Raw genomic sequence first — 22,197 nt, forward strand, 5'->3', positions numbered from 1 at the left:
TCCAGCCCCAGCCAGCTTGGACTCTGGTTCTCCTGCCCAACTGCAGAACCTTCTGAGAATTTCCCTCAGCTGTCCCCTTGGTTGATCTTGGCTCCTGTGAAGTCCTCTTTCTTGGCTTACTGCTTCAGGTTGGTAGAGCTTACACTACTGTAGCTTTCTGGGAAAAGGATATATGTGAGATAGGTTTTTTTATTTTTTTAGTTTCTAATGTCTGAAAATGTTTTTCTTCTTTTTTAATATATGACTGTTGTCTTGGGAAGCTTTGGGGATCTCTCTATTACTGTGTCCTGAAACTTCATGATTTGCTGTGCCTTGGTCAGTTGTATTTGGTGCTTAGAGGGTCCTTTTAGTCTAGAAACTCATGCTCAGAGCTTTCAAATACTCATTTAATTATTTCTTCCTGGTTGTTTCTCTGTCTCCTGCTGTTTCCTCTCTTTGAAACTTTTATAAGAAAGATGGCCATTTCTTTTCAAGCCCCTTCATGTTGGTATCACTAAGTGTTACTTCTTAGACCCAGTTTCCTCATAGTAAGAGTCCTCCAAGCTCCTGCCTGGGGTCTGTGCATCCATCTGTGAGGGTTTTAAAAGCTGAGGTAGAAAGAGACTGCATCATATTGAGGGTGGGGAAAAGAGGGTGAGAGTGACCTCTAAGGTGTAAACTTCCTGACTTCTTCCAGGATTACAGCAATACATAGATGGATGCATGGACTCTGATCACATTTAAGATATTTAAGAACAGTTCTATCCATTCTCATAAGCCAAGTAGATTAATTTTTGTCTCATCCCAGTAGAGTCTTGTGTACTTGTTAGGTACTTAATTGAAACCAGCTTTAAACTATAACCAAGCTCCCGTTCCAGACTCTTAACACGTAAGTTCTATGAGTTGCTAAATACTCTGGAATCCACACAATTACGCTGTGTTTAGTTAAATACCACTATGTATACTCTTGCAGATCTGTTCATTGATTTGCTCCATATCACTGCCGTGTAATGATTGCTGGTAAACAGAAATAAAAACTAAAACTCTTCACTGTCAGTTTAGTTAGTGTTTTCATGGACTGTCCTTAAGCTGCCTCAACTATATACCTAGCAGTTGCAGCTATAGCAGGTTATTTTGCCATTCACACGCTTGTCATTTTCCTGAACTACTATCAGTATTATTTAGATTTCATTAACAAAATTGGGGCAGCTGAGAACCATTGTCATCTTTGCAGTTAGAATAAAGCTGAAACATCATTTCAAATGAGCATGGTTATATCTTAAAGTTAGACTTGAAATTTAAGGTCTGTAATTAAATTCTCACCATTATGAACAGGTATGTAGATATATTGATATTTAGGATGTGTGATAGCATCCTCAGGCCACTTCTCAAATATTTCTTCTCTGGCCCCATGTCCTGCTTGTTAAGTCTGGGTTTAACCAGAAGAGCATCTCCTTTTAAAATTGACAAGTATTGTCAATAGGCTCATGAAACAAACGGTTGTCCGAGAGACATCGATCACAGCTTATTCCTACCTTTTTCTGTTGGCTAGATTCTTTTTGACAACTCGGTAGTCTAGTTTATGGTCCAAGAATGCATGTTAGTGTCTGTGCTTCGATGAGAAAACCCAGGCACCGAGAGATCTTTACCTCCATGGAAAAAGTAGAGTCTACTTTTTCCCAGGGAGAGTCTCCAGGAAGTGCAGTCCCTTCTCTGATCCCAGTTCTCAAAGAAACTATCTAGAAAGAGTTTCTGGATAGGAAAGGCAGAGCCCTTCTTACTCCTCTTAATAGTGTATTGCTCATAGCAGTCTTAACAATCACAGTGTTGAGAGGAAATCAATTTTCTCTATGGAGACAGGCTTTATAGGCTAGCTTATAGCTAAAAAGCCACTTCTGGAGATTTCCTGGCAGTTCAGAGGTTAGGACTTCACACTTCCATTGCAGGGGGCACAGGTTTGATCTATAGTTGGAGAACTAAGATGCTCCAAGCCACATGGTGCAGCCAAAATAAAGTAAAAAGCCAGCTCTAGCCAGCCTATTCATGCATTTGTCCAAATTCATTTATAGTTCTTGCTAGTACCATTTTGGGGAGTTAAATACTGAGATTATGATTCATTGTGCATATGAGTAAAGGTTCAACAAAACCCTTTTCTCTGTTACGTGGAAAATTGGCCTGGGTTAATCTGTTTTTAGCTCTGTTCCTTGGAAATCCGGTGAAGGTAGAATGTCAGCTGTGTTAATTCAGTAATACTCCTGTGACAAAATGCTGCTGCTGCTGCTGCTGCTGCTAAGTCACTTCAGTCGTGTCCGACTCTGGGCAACCCCATAGACGGCAACCCACCAGGCTCCACCGTCCCTGGGATTCTCCAGGCGAGAACACTAGAGTGGGTTGCTGTTTCCTTCTCCAATGCATGAAAGTGAAAAGTGAAAGTGAAGCCGCTCAGTCGTATCTGACTCTTAGCGACACCATGGACTGCAGCCTACCAGGCTCCTCCATCCATGGGATTTTCCAGGCAAGAGTACTGGAGTGGGGTGCCATTGCCTTCTCCATGACAAAATGAGAATATAATAAAATGACATTTGGTTGGTAAGTTGAGTTTGGGCATCCCTGAGTGAAAAAAAAAAAAAACTCACAGCCAGGCATGTCCTTTTCAGGGACCTAGAAGCTGAGAGTGTCACAAAGGGTATTGGTTTCTGTTTGGTATCTGGCTTCCCAGTTTGGGTGGCTGTTGGATCTGCCCACTGTAGTCTCTTTCTCTCACATCAGCACTATCATTTGAGGGTCAGAGACTAGCCCTGAGACTACTGTGAGCATTCCCAGCGAAAACAAAAGCCCGTGACTATGCTGTTCACATTCTCTTTTTCTTGATCTTGTATCCTTTTAAATTAATCTTATGTGAACTGTAACCTATTATACTTTTTTTTTTAACATTTTATTATAAAAAATTTCAAGTGTATACAAAGTAAACAGAATGGCTGTTATACTCTTGGGTCTCTTGATGTCTAACTGGGTCTACGAATTCCACTTAGGAAAGGGCAATGCAGTACTAAAATAATATCTTCTTAGAGTACTTATAAATGTATCTCTTTCACGTTCCAGGGTGGAGAATATCCTGCTTTTTCCAAGATTTATCCAGATCTTTGAATTATAGAACTGTCCAATATATCCTTTTTTAACTTCTGTATTTCTAACCTGTGTCACCCTAATTGTTTTCAGTCTGCCCTATGGCAAACTCCTCCCCTTTCTATCATAACTTTTGCCTTTCTCTGGACCTCTCTGACTTCAGTTTCTTTCTTCTTTCCTTCTTGTCTTTTTTCTCCTTTTATCCTTTGCTTCCTTCCATCCTCCCTCCCTCTCCCCGCTTTCCACTCTTGTTTTCTTCCTCTGGATAGTCACTTGAATTGTGTACAATATATGTCAGATAAACTGTATCTGTGGTGTATTGGAAGGAAATGTTTTCCCTTTAATTACCAATACCTCTTTTCATAATAACCCATTTTTTTCTCTTTCTTTCTGCTAAAAGACTAACTCAAAATTTATTTTTTCCTGTGTCGTAACTGTAATCAGTGATGGATGATCATGTTTCAACACATTGTTTGGATTATTTAGTGTTAAATGTTTAAACTACATCAAAAACCATTTGTTCCTTTTCTATTAATCATTAGCACTGCTAGCTTTATAGCATGCTTGCTGAGCATTTACATGTATTATGTCTCTTAATTTTCATTAAAAAACAAACTTGTGAGGTATATTTCATTTTAATTTTCAATTGCAGATAAAGAAGCCAGCTTAGAAAGATTTAAGTTGCTCATGATCACACATTCAGAAAGTGATAAAGCCAGAACTCAAACCAAGGCAGTTTGATTAAAAAAAAAAACCCTTGTTTGTAATCATCTTGCCTGATTACTATCACCATTCACTAAATGTTCCTCCAGTTTCTCATTGATTTGCCTATTCACTACCTGAAAAGGTCTGAAAACAAACCTGGAAATTTACTTTCTCCTTCTAACTTCCAGTGATGTCAAATCAGTCTTTACTCCATAAGTAAAGTAACCAGCTATTGACACTTTAAAAATAACCCTGAAGGACCGTATTTTTCTTGAAAGGACATACAAGAACCATGCAAAGGACTTAAACTACATCCATCTGAAACTTAAGTCTCCTTTGGAAGAAGCAAAAAGCAGAGTCAAGGTGAAGAAATAGAAGGGCCCTCACTGTTTTTCTCCCAGTCTGTAAGCAAGTAGAAATAAAAGCAGAGTGTTAAACTAGATTTATATCCTGCCCTTGCCACTGGAATAGGCTGCTTATTGACACTGCAGCTGTATTCAGTGAAAAATGCACCTCAGGGTGAACGTTTGGCTGTGTGCTGTTGTGCACTTCTTAAAACTAGATAAATTGTGCCTGAACATGTTTTGAGTCTCTATTAAGTGCTGGGAATAAGACTTAAGTGCCTTTACATATATTACCCTTTTATTCCTCTTAACCCAGTAAACTAGTTACTATTATCTTACTTTACAGATAAGGAAACCAACAGGCTGCCAGAAGGCTTCCTAGGTGATTTTTAACACAGATCTCCATGAAAGAATCATCCTCTTAGGGAATTCCCTGGCCAGTGGTTGGGACTCAGCACTTTCACTGCCAGGCCTCAGGTTCAATCCCAAGTTGGGAAATTAAGATTCTGCAAGCCACACAGCACAGCCAATAAATAAATAAATAAATAATAGAGTCATCCTCTTAAATAATGATCACATGTTTGCATAGAGCTTTATCACTGAGGGTTATTTGCATATGCCTATCTCACTTGACCCGTAAATTATCCCCATGAGGGAGGCAGAGCAAGGCTTCAGAGGTGAAATTGTTGGTTCAAGGTCACTTAGCTAGTAAATCACTCAGCCTTTAATCCAGGTCTTCTCATTATAAACTCCATATTTTCAGCATTCACTTGGATAAACCTAAATAAGATTCTAAATGAGCAGATTTTCCAGCAACTTTTTGTTGAATACTGTCATCCAAAATAGTGTTGGACACGCTGGAAATTCATTCAAAATCATTTTAAACTCTTTTTACATATTTTGAAAAGAATGCCATGATAAAGATATAAATAACATTTCCACTTTTTGCCTCTTTCAGCACTTTACCTTCTCCTACCCTCGCCTAAATGCTCCTGAAATCTTGGCTTAAGCAAACCTTTGCTATTTCTTCTTTCATGGAGTTAACCTTGAAAAGTATTGGTAGAGGAGACTATGAATCTACTGTTATTTTTAGCTGACAGGGAGTTGAGAGTTGATATTTTTTATTAAGACATTAAGCAATAGTGAATGTCTGAGACAGGAGTGACTAACTTTGGAATACTTTCAACTTCTGCAGAAGGAGCTATACATGTGCATTTCAGGTAGCCAAATTATTATTAGCCACTAGCACATAGCCTCTGCATCTAACTCATAAGATGATACGATCTGGCTGAATTGAAGCAACAGGACAAAATAAAAATACCACACCAAACACGAGAGGGCATGAAAGAAATGTCATGGCTGACTATTAGTAGAGGACAGAGACAGTGAACAACAATAGTTTTGTGGTATGGTAAAGGCAAGAACTGTTTTTGTCTCTGGACAGTGTAAAATTTATACTATATTTTCTATATTTCCAGACCTGGAAATATAGAAAACCTAGTTGCCTTAGCACATTCAGTTGCCTGTATAACAGTTCCACAAATGTTAAACAAGGTTAAATGAGAATTCATTATTTTCTTCCCCCCAAAAAAATCAAACATAAAATGAATCAACTTTTTCTTCTGCAGTCTTCCTTAGCTCTGTAAATGACATCAATATCTATGAGTTGCTATGTCAAAAAAAAAAAAAAAGGAATAATGAGTACTATTTGGAATAGGGTTGTGAAATTATAGATCTAAAGAGTGAAGTCAGAGAGGACCTCTCTGAGAAGCTACATTTGAGCTCAGACTTGAAAGAAGTAGAGAGCAAGTTGTACAGGTACTTGGAATCAGTTAGGGGGAAGGTTGGGGGCATGTCTGTGTTTCCCTCTAGAACAAAAGGGAGACATGCATACTGACCATTATAAGAGTTTGTGTTCCCCAAGCTCAGAGTTCTCTTCCTATAATATAACCCACTGCATTTGCAGGGGTCATCTTTTCATCTTGAAATCACCTTGTGCAGCCCCACTAACACCAATGGACAGATCACTCAGACAGAAAATCAGTAAGGAAACATTGGCCTTAGATGGCACTTTAGACCAAGTGGACTTAATAGATTATATAGAGAATATTTTTTTCCAAAAGCAGCAGAATATTCTTTTCTAGAGCACATTGTACGGTCTCCAGGATAGATAGCATGCTAGGTCACAAAACAACTCTAAGTAAATTTAAGAAAACTGAAACCATATCAAGCATCTTCTCCAACCAGAGTACTATGAGACTGCAAATCAACCAGAAGGAAAAAATTCCAATAAACATGTGGAGACTAAACAATATGCTGCTAAACAACCAAAGAGTCACTGAAGAAATCAAAGAGGAAATTTTTTTAAATCCTGGAAACAAATGAAAATGGAAATGATCCTATGACCTACGCAAAATCTATGGGATACAGCAAAAACAATTCTAAGAGGGTAGTTTCTAACAATACAAGACTATTTCAGGAAACAGGAAAATTCTCAAATAAGTAACTGAAATAGAGACTGAAAAAAAAATAGTAAAGATTAGTGGAACTGAGAGTTGATTCATTGAAAAGATAAACAAAATTGGTGAACCTTTACCCAGATTTAGCCAGAAAAAAAGAGGGCCCATATCAGTAAAATCAGAATCAAAAAAGAAGTTTCAACTGATACCACAGAAATACAAAGGATCATAAGAGATTGCTGTAAACAAACTGTATGCCAGTAAAATGTACAACTTACAAATGGACAAATTCCTAGAAATGCACACTCTCCCAAAACTGAACCATGAAGAAATAGAAAATATGACCAGACCAGTTACAAGTAATGAAATTGAATCAGTGATTTTAAAACCCTCAACAAGCAAAAATCCAAACCAAATGATTTCATGGGTGAAATCTACTAAACATTTAGAGAAGAATTAATATCTATTTTTCTCAAACTATTTCAAAAATTACAGAGTAAGCACTTCTGAACTCACTCTGTGGGGCAGCGTCATCCTGATACCAAAACCAAACAAAAACATCACAAAAAAAATTACAGGCCAACATCACTGATGAACATAGATGTAAAAATCCTCAACAAAATATTACCAGGCTGAATATATCAATACATTAAAAGGGTCATGTACCATGGTCACATAGGATTTATCCCAGGGATGCAAGGATAGTTCAAAATCTGCACATCAGTGTGATATGCAACTTTAAAAACAAATTGAAGAATAAAAATCATATGATTATCTCAATAGATGCCGAAAACTCTTGACAAATTCACCATGCGCTTATGATTAAAAACTCTCCACACAGTAGGTTTGGAAGGAACATACCTCACATAGTAAAGGCAGTATATGACAGGTCCATACCTGATATTTATAGATCAGGAAACTCAGGTGTGGAGATGTTAAATAACTTGCCTTAGTTTATAAGGAAAGCTGAGATTTAAGTCCAAGCTATCTGACACCTGATAAGTGCTCCCAACCACTCCACAGTTCTACATCTGGAAGAAGCTGGGTGTCACATTGTTAGTAAGTATCACAGGCAAGACCCAAACTAGGCCTCTGACTTTTTGAGAAATTTGTAGTGTACACTACCATAATGTCTAAATCGATTTCCTTGTACATGTTTGATCTGTGTCTAGTCTCCTAGTTACATTGCATCTTTGTCTTTTTTACACACTGCATCTTTTTTAAAGACACAAAATATCATCTGTTTCCTTATAAATTCTCTGAATATCTCTTCCACTGAATAAGTTGTCAAGGGTATCATCAGTGTATTGATTAAAACACAAAAACTTGAGGTACAACCAAAAATCAAAAAATGTTTTCTCTGAATTTACTTATTTTACACATACAAAATGTCCATTTAAAAATAAAGGCAATTATGATTTATAAAAATCAATTTCAGTACCTGCTGTGACTATGTGAACAAAATTTTATCCCAGAATTCCCCTAAAGAGCTTAAAATCTGACTTGGAAAAAACAAGAGCCATAGGCACATGTTGAAAACCAACCTGTCATGGACAAAATAAGCAACTTGCAAAGGAGCTGGTGCCAGCAAACTGCCTGAGATAAAGAGACGATTTATTTGGAATCAACAGCAGTGTAGCCAGGCATTGGCTGCCTTTGTTTTCACTCACTGCCACCGTCTTTCAAGACACAAGCTTGTTAAGGTTCTGGCTCTAGCTGGATCTCTGCTTTCCAGAATAAATCCATTTCAGTGGCTTTTATGTCATATCATGCACCTTCCCCACCAGAATGGTTAGGAGAAAACTGATTGTGCATTTGAACAATTAATATTTAGGAGAGTAATCCTGAAAGAAAATTTAGAAAAAAAAATTGGAAATAATTCTTAATAACTTAAAATATCTTACCTATAAAATAGAAAGCATGTAAATGGAAATACTCAACTTTGTAAACAACATAAATTTTTATATTTTGCAGGTATCTCTTGTCTATAGTGTATAGTATAGCTCTTAAATAAAAAGTGACCCATGGTCATCTTGATTTATTAACAATGTTGTTTGTAAGTGATTTCCTAAAAAATGATGATATTCTTTTAGTTTTTAATGACAACTGTTAGGAGACAGTGTTATTTCCAGAATGTTACTATCTTAGCATCTTGCTACATAGTTCATTCAGGCTGTTTTGTGACATGAAACCAAAAAAAGAAAAAAAAAATTATAGCTTGCTGTTGATTTTCCCTGGTGATCAGAGATAAGAGTATTGTGGATAAATTAAATTGATAAATAATCCCCAAAACATCATTTTAGCCATTAGTTTCAAATTCCTTTCTTACTAAGACTTGTTTTTACAGTTACTGTTAAGCCTCAATATTAACAGATTTTAAGCTTTGGCTTTCTCTTCCTGCCTTCTGATGAGTGCTTCTCTCTAAATGAAATATAAATGCAAGGTGGGGTAGCACAAGAAAGCTCAGAACTGAGGAACCTACTTAATTCACAGAATGGATAATCAACCCTGAATATTAAGGGGATTGGCTCTGATTCAGCCATCAAAGCCTTTATAGAGAGGACTGATTAGGAGAGCGGGTGAGTTGAAAGCCAGGTCACTCTAAGAAGTGGAACAGTGATCATTTGACTACCATGTGAGAAAGGTATCTACTGAAAATACATCTCATGTATCTACTTGTTTAAAAAAATAACACTTTGCATTCCAGGTGATCACCTTCTTTAGCTCAAGGTTGCTTCAAGCTGGAGCTGAGCTGTCAGTGGAACGAGTCCTGGAAATCATCAAGCAAGGGGTTGTCGCGCTGCCCAAGGACAGGCTGAAGGTAGGACTGGGAGAAGAAACATACTGTTGTATCTATTGATGTAAATGTTATTGTCTGAGTAGGCTCTATTCAGAATCATACTACTTACCCAGCACTTGTGCTGGGAAAAGCTCTCTAAATATTGCCTACTCTCCTGTACACTGACATGCAGAGCTATGATGAAAGATTCTGATAGTTTTCCAAAAGAAGTTCCAAAAGGACTGTCTTCACCACTGCATACATATCCTATGAGTAACCGCTGTATAATACTATGAGTAATTCAAATACTATGAATAAAGGAGCACCTTATTTTTAACCCACTGAAATAAATTCAGTCTTGTGTGTATCATCAAGGGTTGATCGATAGGTGGTGTGGTGGTGATAGTAATGATGATGTGTTAGCTGCAGTGGTAGCTAGTACTTACACAGTGTTTACTCAGTGCTTTGGGGGCTCTAAGTGTCTTATATATTAACTGATCAATCCTCACAACAGCCCTTTGAGGGTAAGTAGTGTTAATCATCCTAATTTTCAGATGAGGAATCTGGTATAAAGATAGGTTAAGTAATTTACCCCAAGTCATACAGTTAGGGAATTAATGAACTAGGAGATCCATACCCCGGTCTTCAGCTCCCAAGTCCATACTCGTAATCACCACATTATTCACCGTGTACCTGGTTGTAGCTACAAAAAGAGGAGTATTTTGTGGAAGAGGTAGGGGAAATACAGTGTTTAGAGGAAACATTTAAATCTGTGCACTAAATGTGTTCCTGAGGCAATCTCATGATACAAAACTCATATTTCAAGACTAATTTTCCCACAAGAAAAGATGTAAAGGGGATATTTGGGGAGAAATGCGTGAATGTACGGCATTGTTGCCTATTTTTACCTTAATACTTCTTTTTAATTTTTTCTTTCATTACCTCCCTTTTTTTTTAGAGTGCTCATTCCTAAATGAACAACACACAGGGTATCACAGTGAATGTTTGGCCTTCTTCATAGTGTTTGGTCACAACTGACTTCTTTCCAGAGTTACTGTTTGGGGGTTGTGCTTTGCAGCAGTATCACTGGAACTGCTGCTTAATGAACATTGTAGGATATGAAAATATTTTCAGTTACAACAACAGAGTTTGTCAAGGAGCAGCGCATTAGTCATGATCACTTGCAGAAGTCCCACTGTCCGCAGACAGCCTTGTGGCTCTCACAGTGCTGAGCAGAGGGCGGGGTCGGGGAGTCTGCTCCTCAACTAAAATGGACCAGCATGTGGCAGCGACATAAAACCTGATCACAGTTCACCAGACCCTCCAGCTCTGACTTGACTCTCTTTCCAGACAAGTCCGTAAGTGTAGAGAATTCATGTTATTTCCTCTCTTACCTAAAGTAAGATATCTGAGATCTCTCAGGTTTTTCCTTACCTTTTTGAATTTATTTGAACTATGCCATGTTACAGGGCATGATGATTAGAGTGACAACTCACAGGAAGTGATGGATCCTGGTGTTTAGGAAAGTCAAGAAAGAGGTGTTACAATCAAAAGACTGTAAGGAAAGGATAATGCAAAGGAGTGAAGGGAAGGGGGATTTGAATGAGATCAAAGAACCAGTGAAGTAGAAGTCATGGAAATTGCAATTAGAGAGCAGTATAGTTAGACTGAAGATGTTCACAAGGAGCAGATCTCCATGACAGCATGGTCTGGGTTCAGCGTGAGCGGGGGGACTGAAATGATATGGATGTAAACGGAAGTCAGTGTGATGGAGCCAGTTAATGGATTTGAAGTCAACCATGGGCCATACACATGGGCATCATAGTCAACCCAGGATGATAAGCCGTGGGGGGGAAGAAAGACTGAGCCAAACACTACAGTAAATAGAGTGGCCTAGGAATCAGCATGCGGCAGGTAAAAGGAAGAAAAGAAGTTGATATTGGCCTCATATGAACAGAGCTTTGTATTTAAGAGTAGAGAAACAACAGCCAAGGAACAGCAGTGAAAACAAAGAAGACACCAGCTGCACCTCCAGGCCCTGAAGACTAGGGAGTGTGAAGAACCATCAGCTTCTACCTCCAAAGGCTCCAGGGATTTGGGAGTCCTGAGGGGCGAACCAGGTTCTTGTTAAAGAGGTGAGGAGGAGAGACGGAAGATCCAGTGCAGGGACTGAGAATTTCGCAGGACATAATAACCATGAAGTCAGGGTTTGAAAAGGCAGTGTGGGGCACGGGAGGCAAAGAAGTAACGGGAGGTTGGATCACGGGAGAGAAAGCCCAGAGCAGGATGGGAATGAGAGTTCAGGAGAAGGGGGCGATGATGAGTGATGAGGACGTGTGACATTAGGTTAAAGCTTGCCACAGGTTCCATCAACCCTGAGCAAGCCTTTATCAAGCATCTGCTCCGTGACAGCTGTCGCTCTTAAGTGCCTGGGCACTTAGTGAGCAAAGATCCCTGCCCTTTCAGGGCTTGTAGTTTAGCAGGTGGAAACAGACAACAAATAATCAGCATGAAGTAATAAATAACAAAATGATCTAGAGTGGTAGATGCTCTGAAAAATAAAGAAATGATCAAGCAAACTTAAGAGGGTTTGGGAGTGCCAGTGAGGATGTGGTGGGAGAAAGTTGTAGAATTAACAGAGAATGGTATAGCCAACCTTTAACCAAAAAAAAGGTGGTGAGCAAATTAGATGTGCTGCTTCAAAGTAGAATCCTAAGCAGTTCCTGAAAAGGCCCAAAGCCAGGAGGATGCCAAGCATGTTGAAGAAATAATGAGAACAAAGCAGCTAGAACTGTGTGGACAAGGGGAGAGGAGCAGAAGGTAAACAGAGATGATAAGGGGTGGGGCAGGGCAGTGGAATGGGGAGCCAGGGCAAGATTGTGAGAAGAGGAGAGGCATGGTGGGGTTTTGATTCTGGTCGGATCACTCTGGTTGATGTGTTGAGAGTAGATTGTAATGTGACTGTGAGAGCAGAAGGATCAGTTAAATTATTACTTGACTTGGACCGTGGTGGAAAGGTGTAAGTGCTAAGTTTCTCCAAGGAATTGTCATCTGCAGTGATTTTGGAGCCCCAAAAAATAAAGTCTGACACTGTTTCCACTGTTTACCCATCTATTTGCCATGAAGTAATGGGACCAGATGCCATGATCTTAGTATTCTGAATGTTGAGCTTTAAGCCAACTTTTTCACTCTCCTCTTTCACTTTCATCAAGAGGCTTTTGAGTTCCTCTTCACTTTCTGCCATAAGGGTGGTGTCATCTGCATATCTGAGGTTATTGATTTTTCTCCCGGCAATCTTGATTCCAGCTTGTGCTTCTTCCAGCCCAGCATTTCTCATGATGTACTCTGCATATAAATTAAATAAGCAGGGTGACAACATACAGCCTTGACGTACTCCTTTTCCTATTTGGAACCAGTCTGTTGTTCCATGTCCAGTTCTAACTGTTGCTTCCTGACCTGCATATAGGTTTCTCAAGAGGCAGGTCAGGTGGTCTGGTATTCCCATCTCTTTCAGAATTTTCCACAGTTTATTGTGATCCACACAGTCAAAGGCTTTGGCATAGTCAATCAAGCAGAAATAGATGTTTTTCTGGAACTCGCTTGCTTTTTCGATGATCCAGCGGATGTTGGCAATTTGATCTCTGGTTCCTCTGCCTTTTCTAAAACCAGCTTGAACATCTGGAAGTTCATGGTTCACGTATTGCTGAAGCCTGGCTTGGAGAATTTTGAGCATTACTTTACTAGCGTGTGAGATGAGTGCAATTGTGTGGTAGTTTGAGCATTCTTTGGCATTGCCTTTCTTTGGGATTGGAATGAAAACTGACCTTTTCCAGTCCTGTGGCCACTGCTGAGTTTTCCAAATTTGCTGACCTTTTAGGAAATAGTCTGCATCAGACTTTCCAGGTAGTGCTAGTAGTAAAGAATCCGTCTGCCAGTGCAGGAAACACAAGAGACATGGGTTCAATCCCTGAGTCGGGACGATCCCCTGGAATAGGAAATGGCAACCCGCTCCAATATTCTTGCCTGGAAAATTCCATGGACAGAGGAACCTGACAGGCTTCAGTGCATGGGGTCACGAGTCAAACACAACTGAGCATTATCTGTATTATTTACAAAAGCTCCAGGGAATGGTGGCTGAACATCGGTTCTGATAGACTGGTAGCAGAACTGGCCTGCAAGTATTGGAAGAATTATTTATGAAAGTGAACTTGGACTTGGACTAGGTGGTGTCAAGGACAATTTTCAGACATTGGCTAGCTTCACCTTTCATAGATGCCTGGCTCCACTTTGCTAAATGTTGTGTGACTCATCAGTGTACGTATGTCAATGTACGTGTACATAGCTAGTAGTATCTAGAGGCTGTCTGTACTAGAAAATTCAGAGAAAATTTTGGAGGCAACACCTTAAGACAATTTGGAAAACTTTCAGAGAATCACCAACACTGTGGAAGAACAGAGGGCATACTTACAGGAACTCCCAGGATCCAAGCAGAAGAGACTTACTGTCTTCAAGGACTGGAAGAATTGTTTACTAAAGCAGAGTTGGTCTTACTATGTTGATCTCTGGAACAGGAACAAGGGGGTAGACGCTTTATACAGAAAAGTTGTATTTCAGTCCCATTTAAGGAAGAGCTTTCTGCGAAATGGAGCTACAGTCGACCCTTGAACAATGCAGGGATTAGGGGCACAGACCCTTCACAGAGTCAAAAACCCAGATGGAATTTAGCTGCCTTCTGTATTCCCGTGTAGCTCAGTTGGTAAAGTATCTGCCTGCAATGCGGGAGACCTGGGTTCAGTTCCTGGGTCGGGAAGTTCCCCTGGAGAAGGGAATGGCAACCCACTCCAGTATTCTTGCCTGGAGAATCCCATGGACAGAGGAGCCTGGCGAGCTACGGTTCATGGGAACACAAGAATTGGACATGACTTAGTGTTACCTTTCTTTTCTTTCTTTCTTTTCTGTGTTCATAGTTCTTCTGAACTCATGGGTTCAACCCACCGTGGAGGGTGCAGTACTGCAGTATTTACTATTAGGAAAAAAACCTGTGTGTTAAGTGGATCCATGCAGTTTAAATCCTTATTGTTAAAAAATAATAATAATAATAAATCTTTATTGTTCAAGAGTCAACTAGACTTAGAAACGGAATAGGCAACTTCTGGGCAGTGATGCAGTCACTCTCACAGGAGATGGTAGCATCGGAGAATGATGGCCACTTGACAGGGAGGCAGACAGGTTCCATGCTGGGTGAGGCTCTTATCTGTTGGCATGAGCTGGCCAGCACAGAGAGGGGAGGAGTCTCAGGCTGTGTGCAGGTCCAGCAGAGAGAGTGCTGAGATCCATTCCCAGAGCCTGCCATTGGCAGCAGGAACAGACAGTAAGGTGTACATGTGCAATTATTTGCTGTTCGAACTGCAAGGACTCAAATATTGGTTGGCAAATCCAACTATGTGACTCTTAAGAACCTTCCATCCCTAAGAGTATTATTTTGTCTGTGTATACCAACATTTGACTCATTGGAAAAGACTCTGATGCTGGGAGGGATTGGGGGCAAGAGGAGAAGGGGACGACAGAGGATGAGATGGCTGGATGGCATCACTGACTCGATGGACGTGAGTCTAAGTGAACTCCGGGAGTTGGTGATGGACAGGGAGGCCTGGCGTGCTGCGATTCATGGGGTTGCAAAGAGTCGGACACGACTGAGCGACTCATCTGATCTGATCTGATACCAACATTATCATTCTCCTCAAAGCAGGAAATTGCATACATTTTTGATAACAGTTTTACTCTCAGATGATGCAAGAAACAGTAAGGCTATATTATTAATCTGGGGCTTTTTTTTTTTTTTAATGACAAGGAGCTCACATTTCAGTTCATCATAGCAAAGGAAGAAGAAGTCCCATTTGTATGCCAGAAGTACAGAAATTGCTAAAAGTTGAATATGGCTCATAACAAGAAAACATATAATACAAGAGGGATGGAAAACAAAATAAAAAAATATTAACTGTACAATCACTGATTGTCCTGTACAAACGAACATGAGAACTGCGTTTGGACTGAAGTATGTTTTCAACTCTGCCTCGCAGTCACTGCCTTCTCCAGTCTCCTCCGTATCACAGAAAAGCACCAGGGTGCATTTCCCAGAATCCTCCCGTCTTGTAGCTCTGAGTTGAAGTTGCCAAGGAGAGGCACACTTGCATAAACGGAAAGCAGAAGAGTTATTGTTTTTCAGTTGTTCAGTTGTGTCCAACTCTCTGCGCCCCCACAGACTGTATCACGCCAGGCCTCCCTGTCCCTCACCATCTCCCAAAGTTCGCCCAAGTTCATGTCCATTGAATCAGTGACACCATCCAACCATCTCATCCTCTGCTGCCCTCTTCTCCATTTGCTTTCAGTTTCCCTCCACATCATCTCTTCATCAGGCAGATGAGAAGGAGCCATTATTCTCCAGAGGCAGCTCCTGCTTGGCTTCATGCTGTGTAGGCAGTGAGGGTCGTCGATGGCTCCCACAGATACTGAGGTTTGCCGCAGCTGCTTGCTGTGAGCTCTTGAGAACCACCCACCCCAGTGCTGTGGACAGTCTTCTGTCACAGCTTCTCTGATTTTGCCTTTCCAACAGTTGCATAAATCTGTTTTCCCTACAAAATCCTTTATACTTAAGTTATAGAGAGTAGCTTCTATTCTCCCTACCAAACCTGTCAGAGAAATAAAACCCCTGATTGCAAACAGAAAGCAATTTAATATAGGAAATTTAGCAGTCATTGAAAGGACCAGGGAAGCCAACTTCAGCGAAAGCCAGTGCTGGCTTTCAGGAAATCAGAAGTGGTAAGAGTGTCATCACCCATGGTCTGGCCTGCCTGCAGCATCTTTATGGGGGTCTGCAGGGAGATTGCTGGAAACCACTGGCAAAATGCTTGCTGAAGCTCACAGCCTGCCCACCACTGTTACCAGAGCACCAGTGGCCTCTGTGTCTCTTCTGCCTTCTGAAATACAAATTCGTCTCATCGCCACAGTCTAACCCAAAGCCCTTCTGGGGAGATGGCTGGGGGTGTAGTTTCCAGGCTTTCACCATGAAAGGGGAAGTAAGGTGCTTGAGTCACCAACAGTGTGGCATACCATCAAAAGAAACAAGAAGCAAAATGAGAAGCTTCTTGATGAGCGCGGAGTTTTTAAAGGATGTGTACAAAAGATGGAAAGAATGTTATGTATAGAGAACAAATGTAATGGAGTGGCATGAGCTTAAATAAATGTTGTCAGAAGACTCGAATTGGAAGGGGACTTTGACCCTCTGAGAGGAGAAAGCAACAGAATAAGTTGTGGGCCTTCAGCATAGGAACAGTGGAGAAAATTACATAATTGATTGATGCATTCTCCCATTTTCAAATGCTCGTTTATCTCCTTCATTGGAGAATAATCTCAAACTGGAAAAGAATATATCTTTTAAGCAAAATCAAGCCCCAAGGTAAGTATAAGAATGGTACAAGAGCTGCCAGCCTTCTTTCATCTTAAGCCTCAGATACACAGTTTCTCACAATGCTGGCAGATACAGCCTGTGTGCAAAATTTGAGAACTCAGTCTCCACATTAATACTAATAGTGCTATAAGACACTCTTCTAAGCACTCTATAGCACCATGAATTAGTGCTGTTGTCCTGATTCTAGGCGAGGCAGCTAAGCCTCAGAGAAATTACTGTCCAGAGGCAAAACTGAGGTTCAAACCGAGGCAGTCTTTTTCCGGAGTCTCTTTCATTCACCCTGTCCTGTACCTTACCTTATTCCTTGCTGGTATGACCACACTGTGGTTGTTTGATTCCATCTGAGCATCTCATCAGTAAAATAAACTGTGTTCACAAGCAGGTGACGTTACAGTAAAGACCCTGTTAAGTCACATGAGGTTAGGAGCAAAGAATATGTGACTTGGAAAAAAAAAGGAAAATATAAGAACTGTGTTCAACTACTTTAAGGATTATACTCTAAAAGAGGAATTAAGCCTTTTATTTTATACCACAGGGCAATGAATGGGTAGTGACTAAACACAGACAGGTATTAGTTCCACCTAAGGAAATGTTTTCTGATGGGACAGGTTCTTTAGTAGTCTACATGGAGCTTCATGAAGTAGTGAAGTGGTGTATTCACAATAAAGTCTGGATGATAAATGTGAAAATTGAGCCAGATGACAAAGGGGCTCAAATCTATAAGACAGGGGAAAGATGGAAAGAGTTCTTGTTGATAAAAAAAAAAGTTGTACAGGATGATCCCAAAGATTTCAGGCAGTTCTTTTTTTTTTTTAATACTTATTTATTTGGCTGAACCAAGTCTTAGTTGTGGCATGCAAGATCTTTAGTGGCAGCATGTGGAATCTAGTTCCCTGACCAAGAATCAAACCCAGGCCCCTGTATTGGGAGCGCAGAGTCTTAGCCGTGGGACCACCAGGGAAGTCCCTCTTGTAATTCTTGTGCTGTGTTCTGTGCTTAGTCACTCAGTTGTGTCTGACTCTGCAACCCCATGGGCTGTAGCCTGCCAGGGTCCTCTGTCCATGGGGATTCTCCAGGCAAGAATACCAGAGTGGGTTGTTGTGCCCTCCTCCAGGGGATATTCCCAACCCAGGGATTGAACCTAGGTCTCAGACTCTGCAGATTCTTTACCTTCTGAACCAACAATTCTTATGAGTAAGAATTCTTATCATTCTTATGAGTCTAGAATTCTGTCTTCTAAAATTCCATGAAGAATTTTTGTAGGGCAGCACCCTAATAACATCCTTCAGCTGTTCAGAGGTCAGGCTCTGTTGAGCCTTGTAAGGTCTGGGATCCTTAGGCTGGACTTCTAGACCATCCACCATCTAGCCCAGCCTGCCCTTCCACGCCTTTGTCTCCCTATTACCATACCCCAGCCCCACCCGGTGCTCCAGCCAAGCAGAACTAGCTCTGTGCCTTCTTCCTTCCCGCATGTTTGGATTCGCTCATACAACTTTCTTTTCCCAATATACCATTCTCCATTCCCTCCGCCTTTGCTTTTTGTTTATTCAAATTCTAAGCATTCACCAAAGCCCTTGATAAATCTAACAACTTTATGAAGCCTTTCCTTTTATTTCTCAACCTATCTGTGCCTCCTCCTCTAAATACCCACTGTATTTTATATGTACATTTTGGGGAACTCCTCTCCTGTTCTACCTTTATGCAGTTATTTAAATATTTTCTCTCTCCCACTCACCTATAACTTCCTTGAGAATAGGGGTCATGTCTTAGTCACCTGCATCCTCTTGATACCTACCTAGTTCAGTGTCTGGTACATAGTAGTTACTTAGTAAATGTAGTAACTAGATACATGAAAAGCTTATTTTATATATTCTAAAGAGGAAATGGGGATTTGTTATAGAATTCAAGAGTTCTGGAGTGAAATATCCTATCTCCAGACCTGCTTTTCTAATTTTTAATTTACCACCCTCTTTACAATTTTAATTAACCTAATTGTCTCTCCCTATATGTGTCAGGCACTGTTCTAAACTCTGGATATAACAGTGGGCAAAATAGACAAAAATCCCTGCCTCATAAAGCTTTATTTGTGTGTGTGTGTGTGGGTGTGTGTGTGTGTGAAGGAGATAGACAATAAGATAAATAATTTACAAGTATGCAATATAGTGACTCACCATTTTTAAAGTTTATTCCATTTATAATTATTATGAAATATTGGCTCTATTCCCTGTGTTGTACAATAAATCCTTGTAGCTTACTTTGTAGTATTTGCTATCTTCAGTTCAGTTCAGTCGCTCAGTCATATCAGACTCTTTGCAACCCCATGGACTGCAGCACGCCAGGCCTCCTTGTCCATCACCAACTCCCACAGTTTACTCAAACTCATGTCCATTGAGTCAGTGATGCCATCCAGCCATCTCATCCTCTGTCGTCCCCTTCTCCTCTCGCCTTCAATCTCCCAGCATCAGGGTCTTTTCCAGTGAGACAGCTCTTCTCATCAGGTGGCCAAAGTATTGGAGTTTCCACTTCAACATCAGTCCTTTCAATGAAGACCCAGGACTGATCTCCTTTAGGATGGACTGGTTAGATCTCCTTGCAGTCCAAGGGACTCTCAAGAGTCTTCCCCAACACCACAGTTCAAAAGCATCAATTCTTCGGCCCTCAGCTTTCTTTATTATCCAACTCTCATATCCATACATCACCACTGGAAAAACCATAGCCTTGATTAGACAGACCTTTGTTGGCAAAGTAATGTCTCTGCTTTTTAATATGCTGTCTAGGTTGGTCATAACTTTCCTTCCAAGGAGTAAGCGTCTTTTAATTTTATGGCTGCAGTCACCATCTGCAGTGATTTTGGAGCCCCCAAAAATAAAGTTTCCAGTGTTTGCTATCTTAGGTAGTGGTAGATAAGAAAAATGGGGGCTCCTCTGGTGGTTTAGTAGTAAAGAGTCCACTGCCAATGCAGGAGACACAGGTTCAGTCCCTAGGTTGGGATTATCTCCTGAAGAAGGAAATGGCAACCCATTCTAGTATTCTTGCCTGGGAAATCCCATGGACAGAGGAGCCTGGTGGGCGGGCTACAGTTCATGAGGTCACAGAAAGAGTCAGACATGACTTAGCAACTAAACAACAACAAATAAGAAAATTAGAGGAGTGTAGACAATATTGGGGAGGGAACAGTCTTATTAATAGATAGTAAAGAGCAGTCTTTGTAATAGATAGTAATAGATAGGGTGTTGAGAAGATATTTGATTGTCCTTTACATTTTATTTTAAAATAATTTTAGACTTACAGATAAGTTGCAAAAGTAGTAGAGACAGTTCATGTAAACCCTTCATCTAGGATCCTCTGATGTTAACAACACATATAACTACATATAACTATAGTACAATTATCAAAACCAGAAAATTAACATAAGTACAATACTGTTAACTAAATTACAGACCTCATTTGAACTATGCCAGTTGTTTTTTTCTCCCAGTGTTCTTATTTTGTTTCAGAATTTTTTCAAGACCCACATTGTATTTAGTTCTTAAATCTCCTTAATCTCCTCTAACCTGAGACTGTTCCTCAGTCTTTCCTTATCGTTCATGACCTTGATGCTATGGATGTTGGCTGGTCAGTTATTTTATAGGATGTCACTCAACTTGGGTTTTTCCTATGTTTCCTCATGATTATATTGAAGTTATATAAGCATTTGGCCAAAATACCATGAAAGTGCCATTGTGTCCCTCTCAGTTCATTATCTCAGGAGATACCTGGTATCAGCCTATCTTACTACTCTTGATGTTACGCTTGATCAGTCAGTTACTGTGATGTCTACCAGATTGCTCCAGTGAAAAGTGACTATTTCTGCCTTCGTTTTCAATTACTATCTTAGGATGAGACTTTGCTAACATCCTGTTTCTCCAGACACTTTTGCCTTGATTTTATCATTCATCAGTGGAGCGTCCCTACACAGTTATTACTGTGGTGTTTACCTAACGATAATTTTGTATTTTATCCTATAGATTATAATCCAATACTGTCATTTATTTTGATGCTCAAATTGTTACAGCTCTGGCCAGTGGGAGCTCCTCCAGATTAACTCCTGTATCCTCCCCAGCCCTGAAATCAACCACTTCTTCAATGACCCTGATTCCCTTTTTTTTTGTTTTTAATGGTATTTAGGAAACAAGACCTGGGCACTAGCCGCCATCTTCTAAGAACTTTCTGTACTCTTCCACTCGCCTGTCCTTTCCCACCTCCTTTCTCTTCAGATAGTTAGCACTTCCTCAACTCTGCTATGATCCCCAGGTACTCTTTTGTATCTGTCCCTCCCCTATGATAAACCTCAACTCCTCTCTTTTGGGTTGTCTCTCACTAGTTCTGTTTTTAGTCCATTTTTTTCTACTTATTCTGATCGCAAATTTTATTTTCTAATTTCTTTAGTGAACACCTCTGGTTCAAGAACCCCTGCATGGGCCATCGCAGATACTGAAAGTTAATTTTATAGTTCACTGTAATACTTAACCTTAAAGCAAAATGAATTACACTGTAGAGGCTATATATTTGAATGTTACTTTGTTGTTCATTTATTATACTATATATTCAGAAAGGAAATATCCTTTATTTGAGACAGTAAAATATAAGTGAAAAATATAACTCTTGGTTTTTTAAATTTATGACTGAATAAATACAGAGATTTATTGATCTGTGGAAGGTCTCAGGCCAGTTAACTCTAACTTAGAGGAAGATCCCATTGAAGCCAAGGTCATGGATAAATTCCTTAAGTGGGGCGGTTAATTTTTTTCTGGAACATAGCAAGAAACTGTATTCTTGACAGCAGCTTACCATCTCACTCTGTGGTTGCAAGAGGGACAGATAGATGGAGGATGGATGATTCAGCTTAAAAAGAGAGAGAGAGAGAAATCCATTCCCAGTACTAGAAAAGAAACCAAAATTACATTTACTCACAGATGGTGAGTCACCCTCAGTTGGTTTAAATGATAGCACATTATTACCACAGATGTTTCCAGAAAAAAAAGACTGTTTATAATCAAGCCTTATCTCAATTATTTTAATCATCTTTTTGGGTTGTTTATAATAAAGTGAATCACTTAAAACCTCTAGAGTTTAATTCACAGGATTGTGCTGTATCTAAAGTTGATTGAAAATTCAAGCTGTGTGTTGAATAATATTTGTACTATGCCACATGACAGCACATTATAGTCTTTTGGGTGGTTCACTAATATATACTGATAAAATAATTGTTGGGTATGTAATAATAGCTTTGTACATGAGATTGATGTAAAAGAGGTTATTTCACATTGGAAATGCTGTTATAGTGAGCTCTTTGTG

At 39.9% G+C, this 22,197-nt stretch overlaps 1 protein-coding gene across 5 annotated transcripts in view; it reads left to right on the top strand.

Moving 5' to 3' along the window:
* Positions 1 to 22,197, top strand: part of DYM (dymeclin) — a 399,581-nt gene that overhangs the window by 322,972 nt on the left and 54,412 nt on the right. For all 5 annotated transcript variants that reach the window (XM_044934602.1, XM_006075242.3, XM_006075243.3 and 2 more), the window contains one exon: positions 9,321 to 9,434. In XM_044934602.1, the coding sequence (XP_044790537.1) occupies positions 9,321 to 9,434 (114 nt within the window). The remainder of the gene's footprint in view (positions 1 to 9,320; positions 9,435 to 22,197) is intronic.

This window comes from Bubalus bubalis, chromosome 22 (assembly GCF_019923935.1).
Source record: "Bubalus bubalis isolate 160015118507 breed Murrah chromosome 22, NDDB_SH_1, whole genome shotgun sequence".
In the NCBI taxonomy this organism is placed as follows: Eukaryota; Metazoa; Chordata; class Mammalia; order Artiodactyla; family Bovidae; genus Bubalus; species Bubalus bubalis.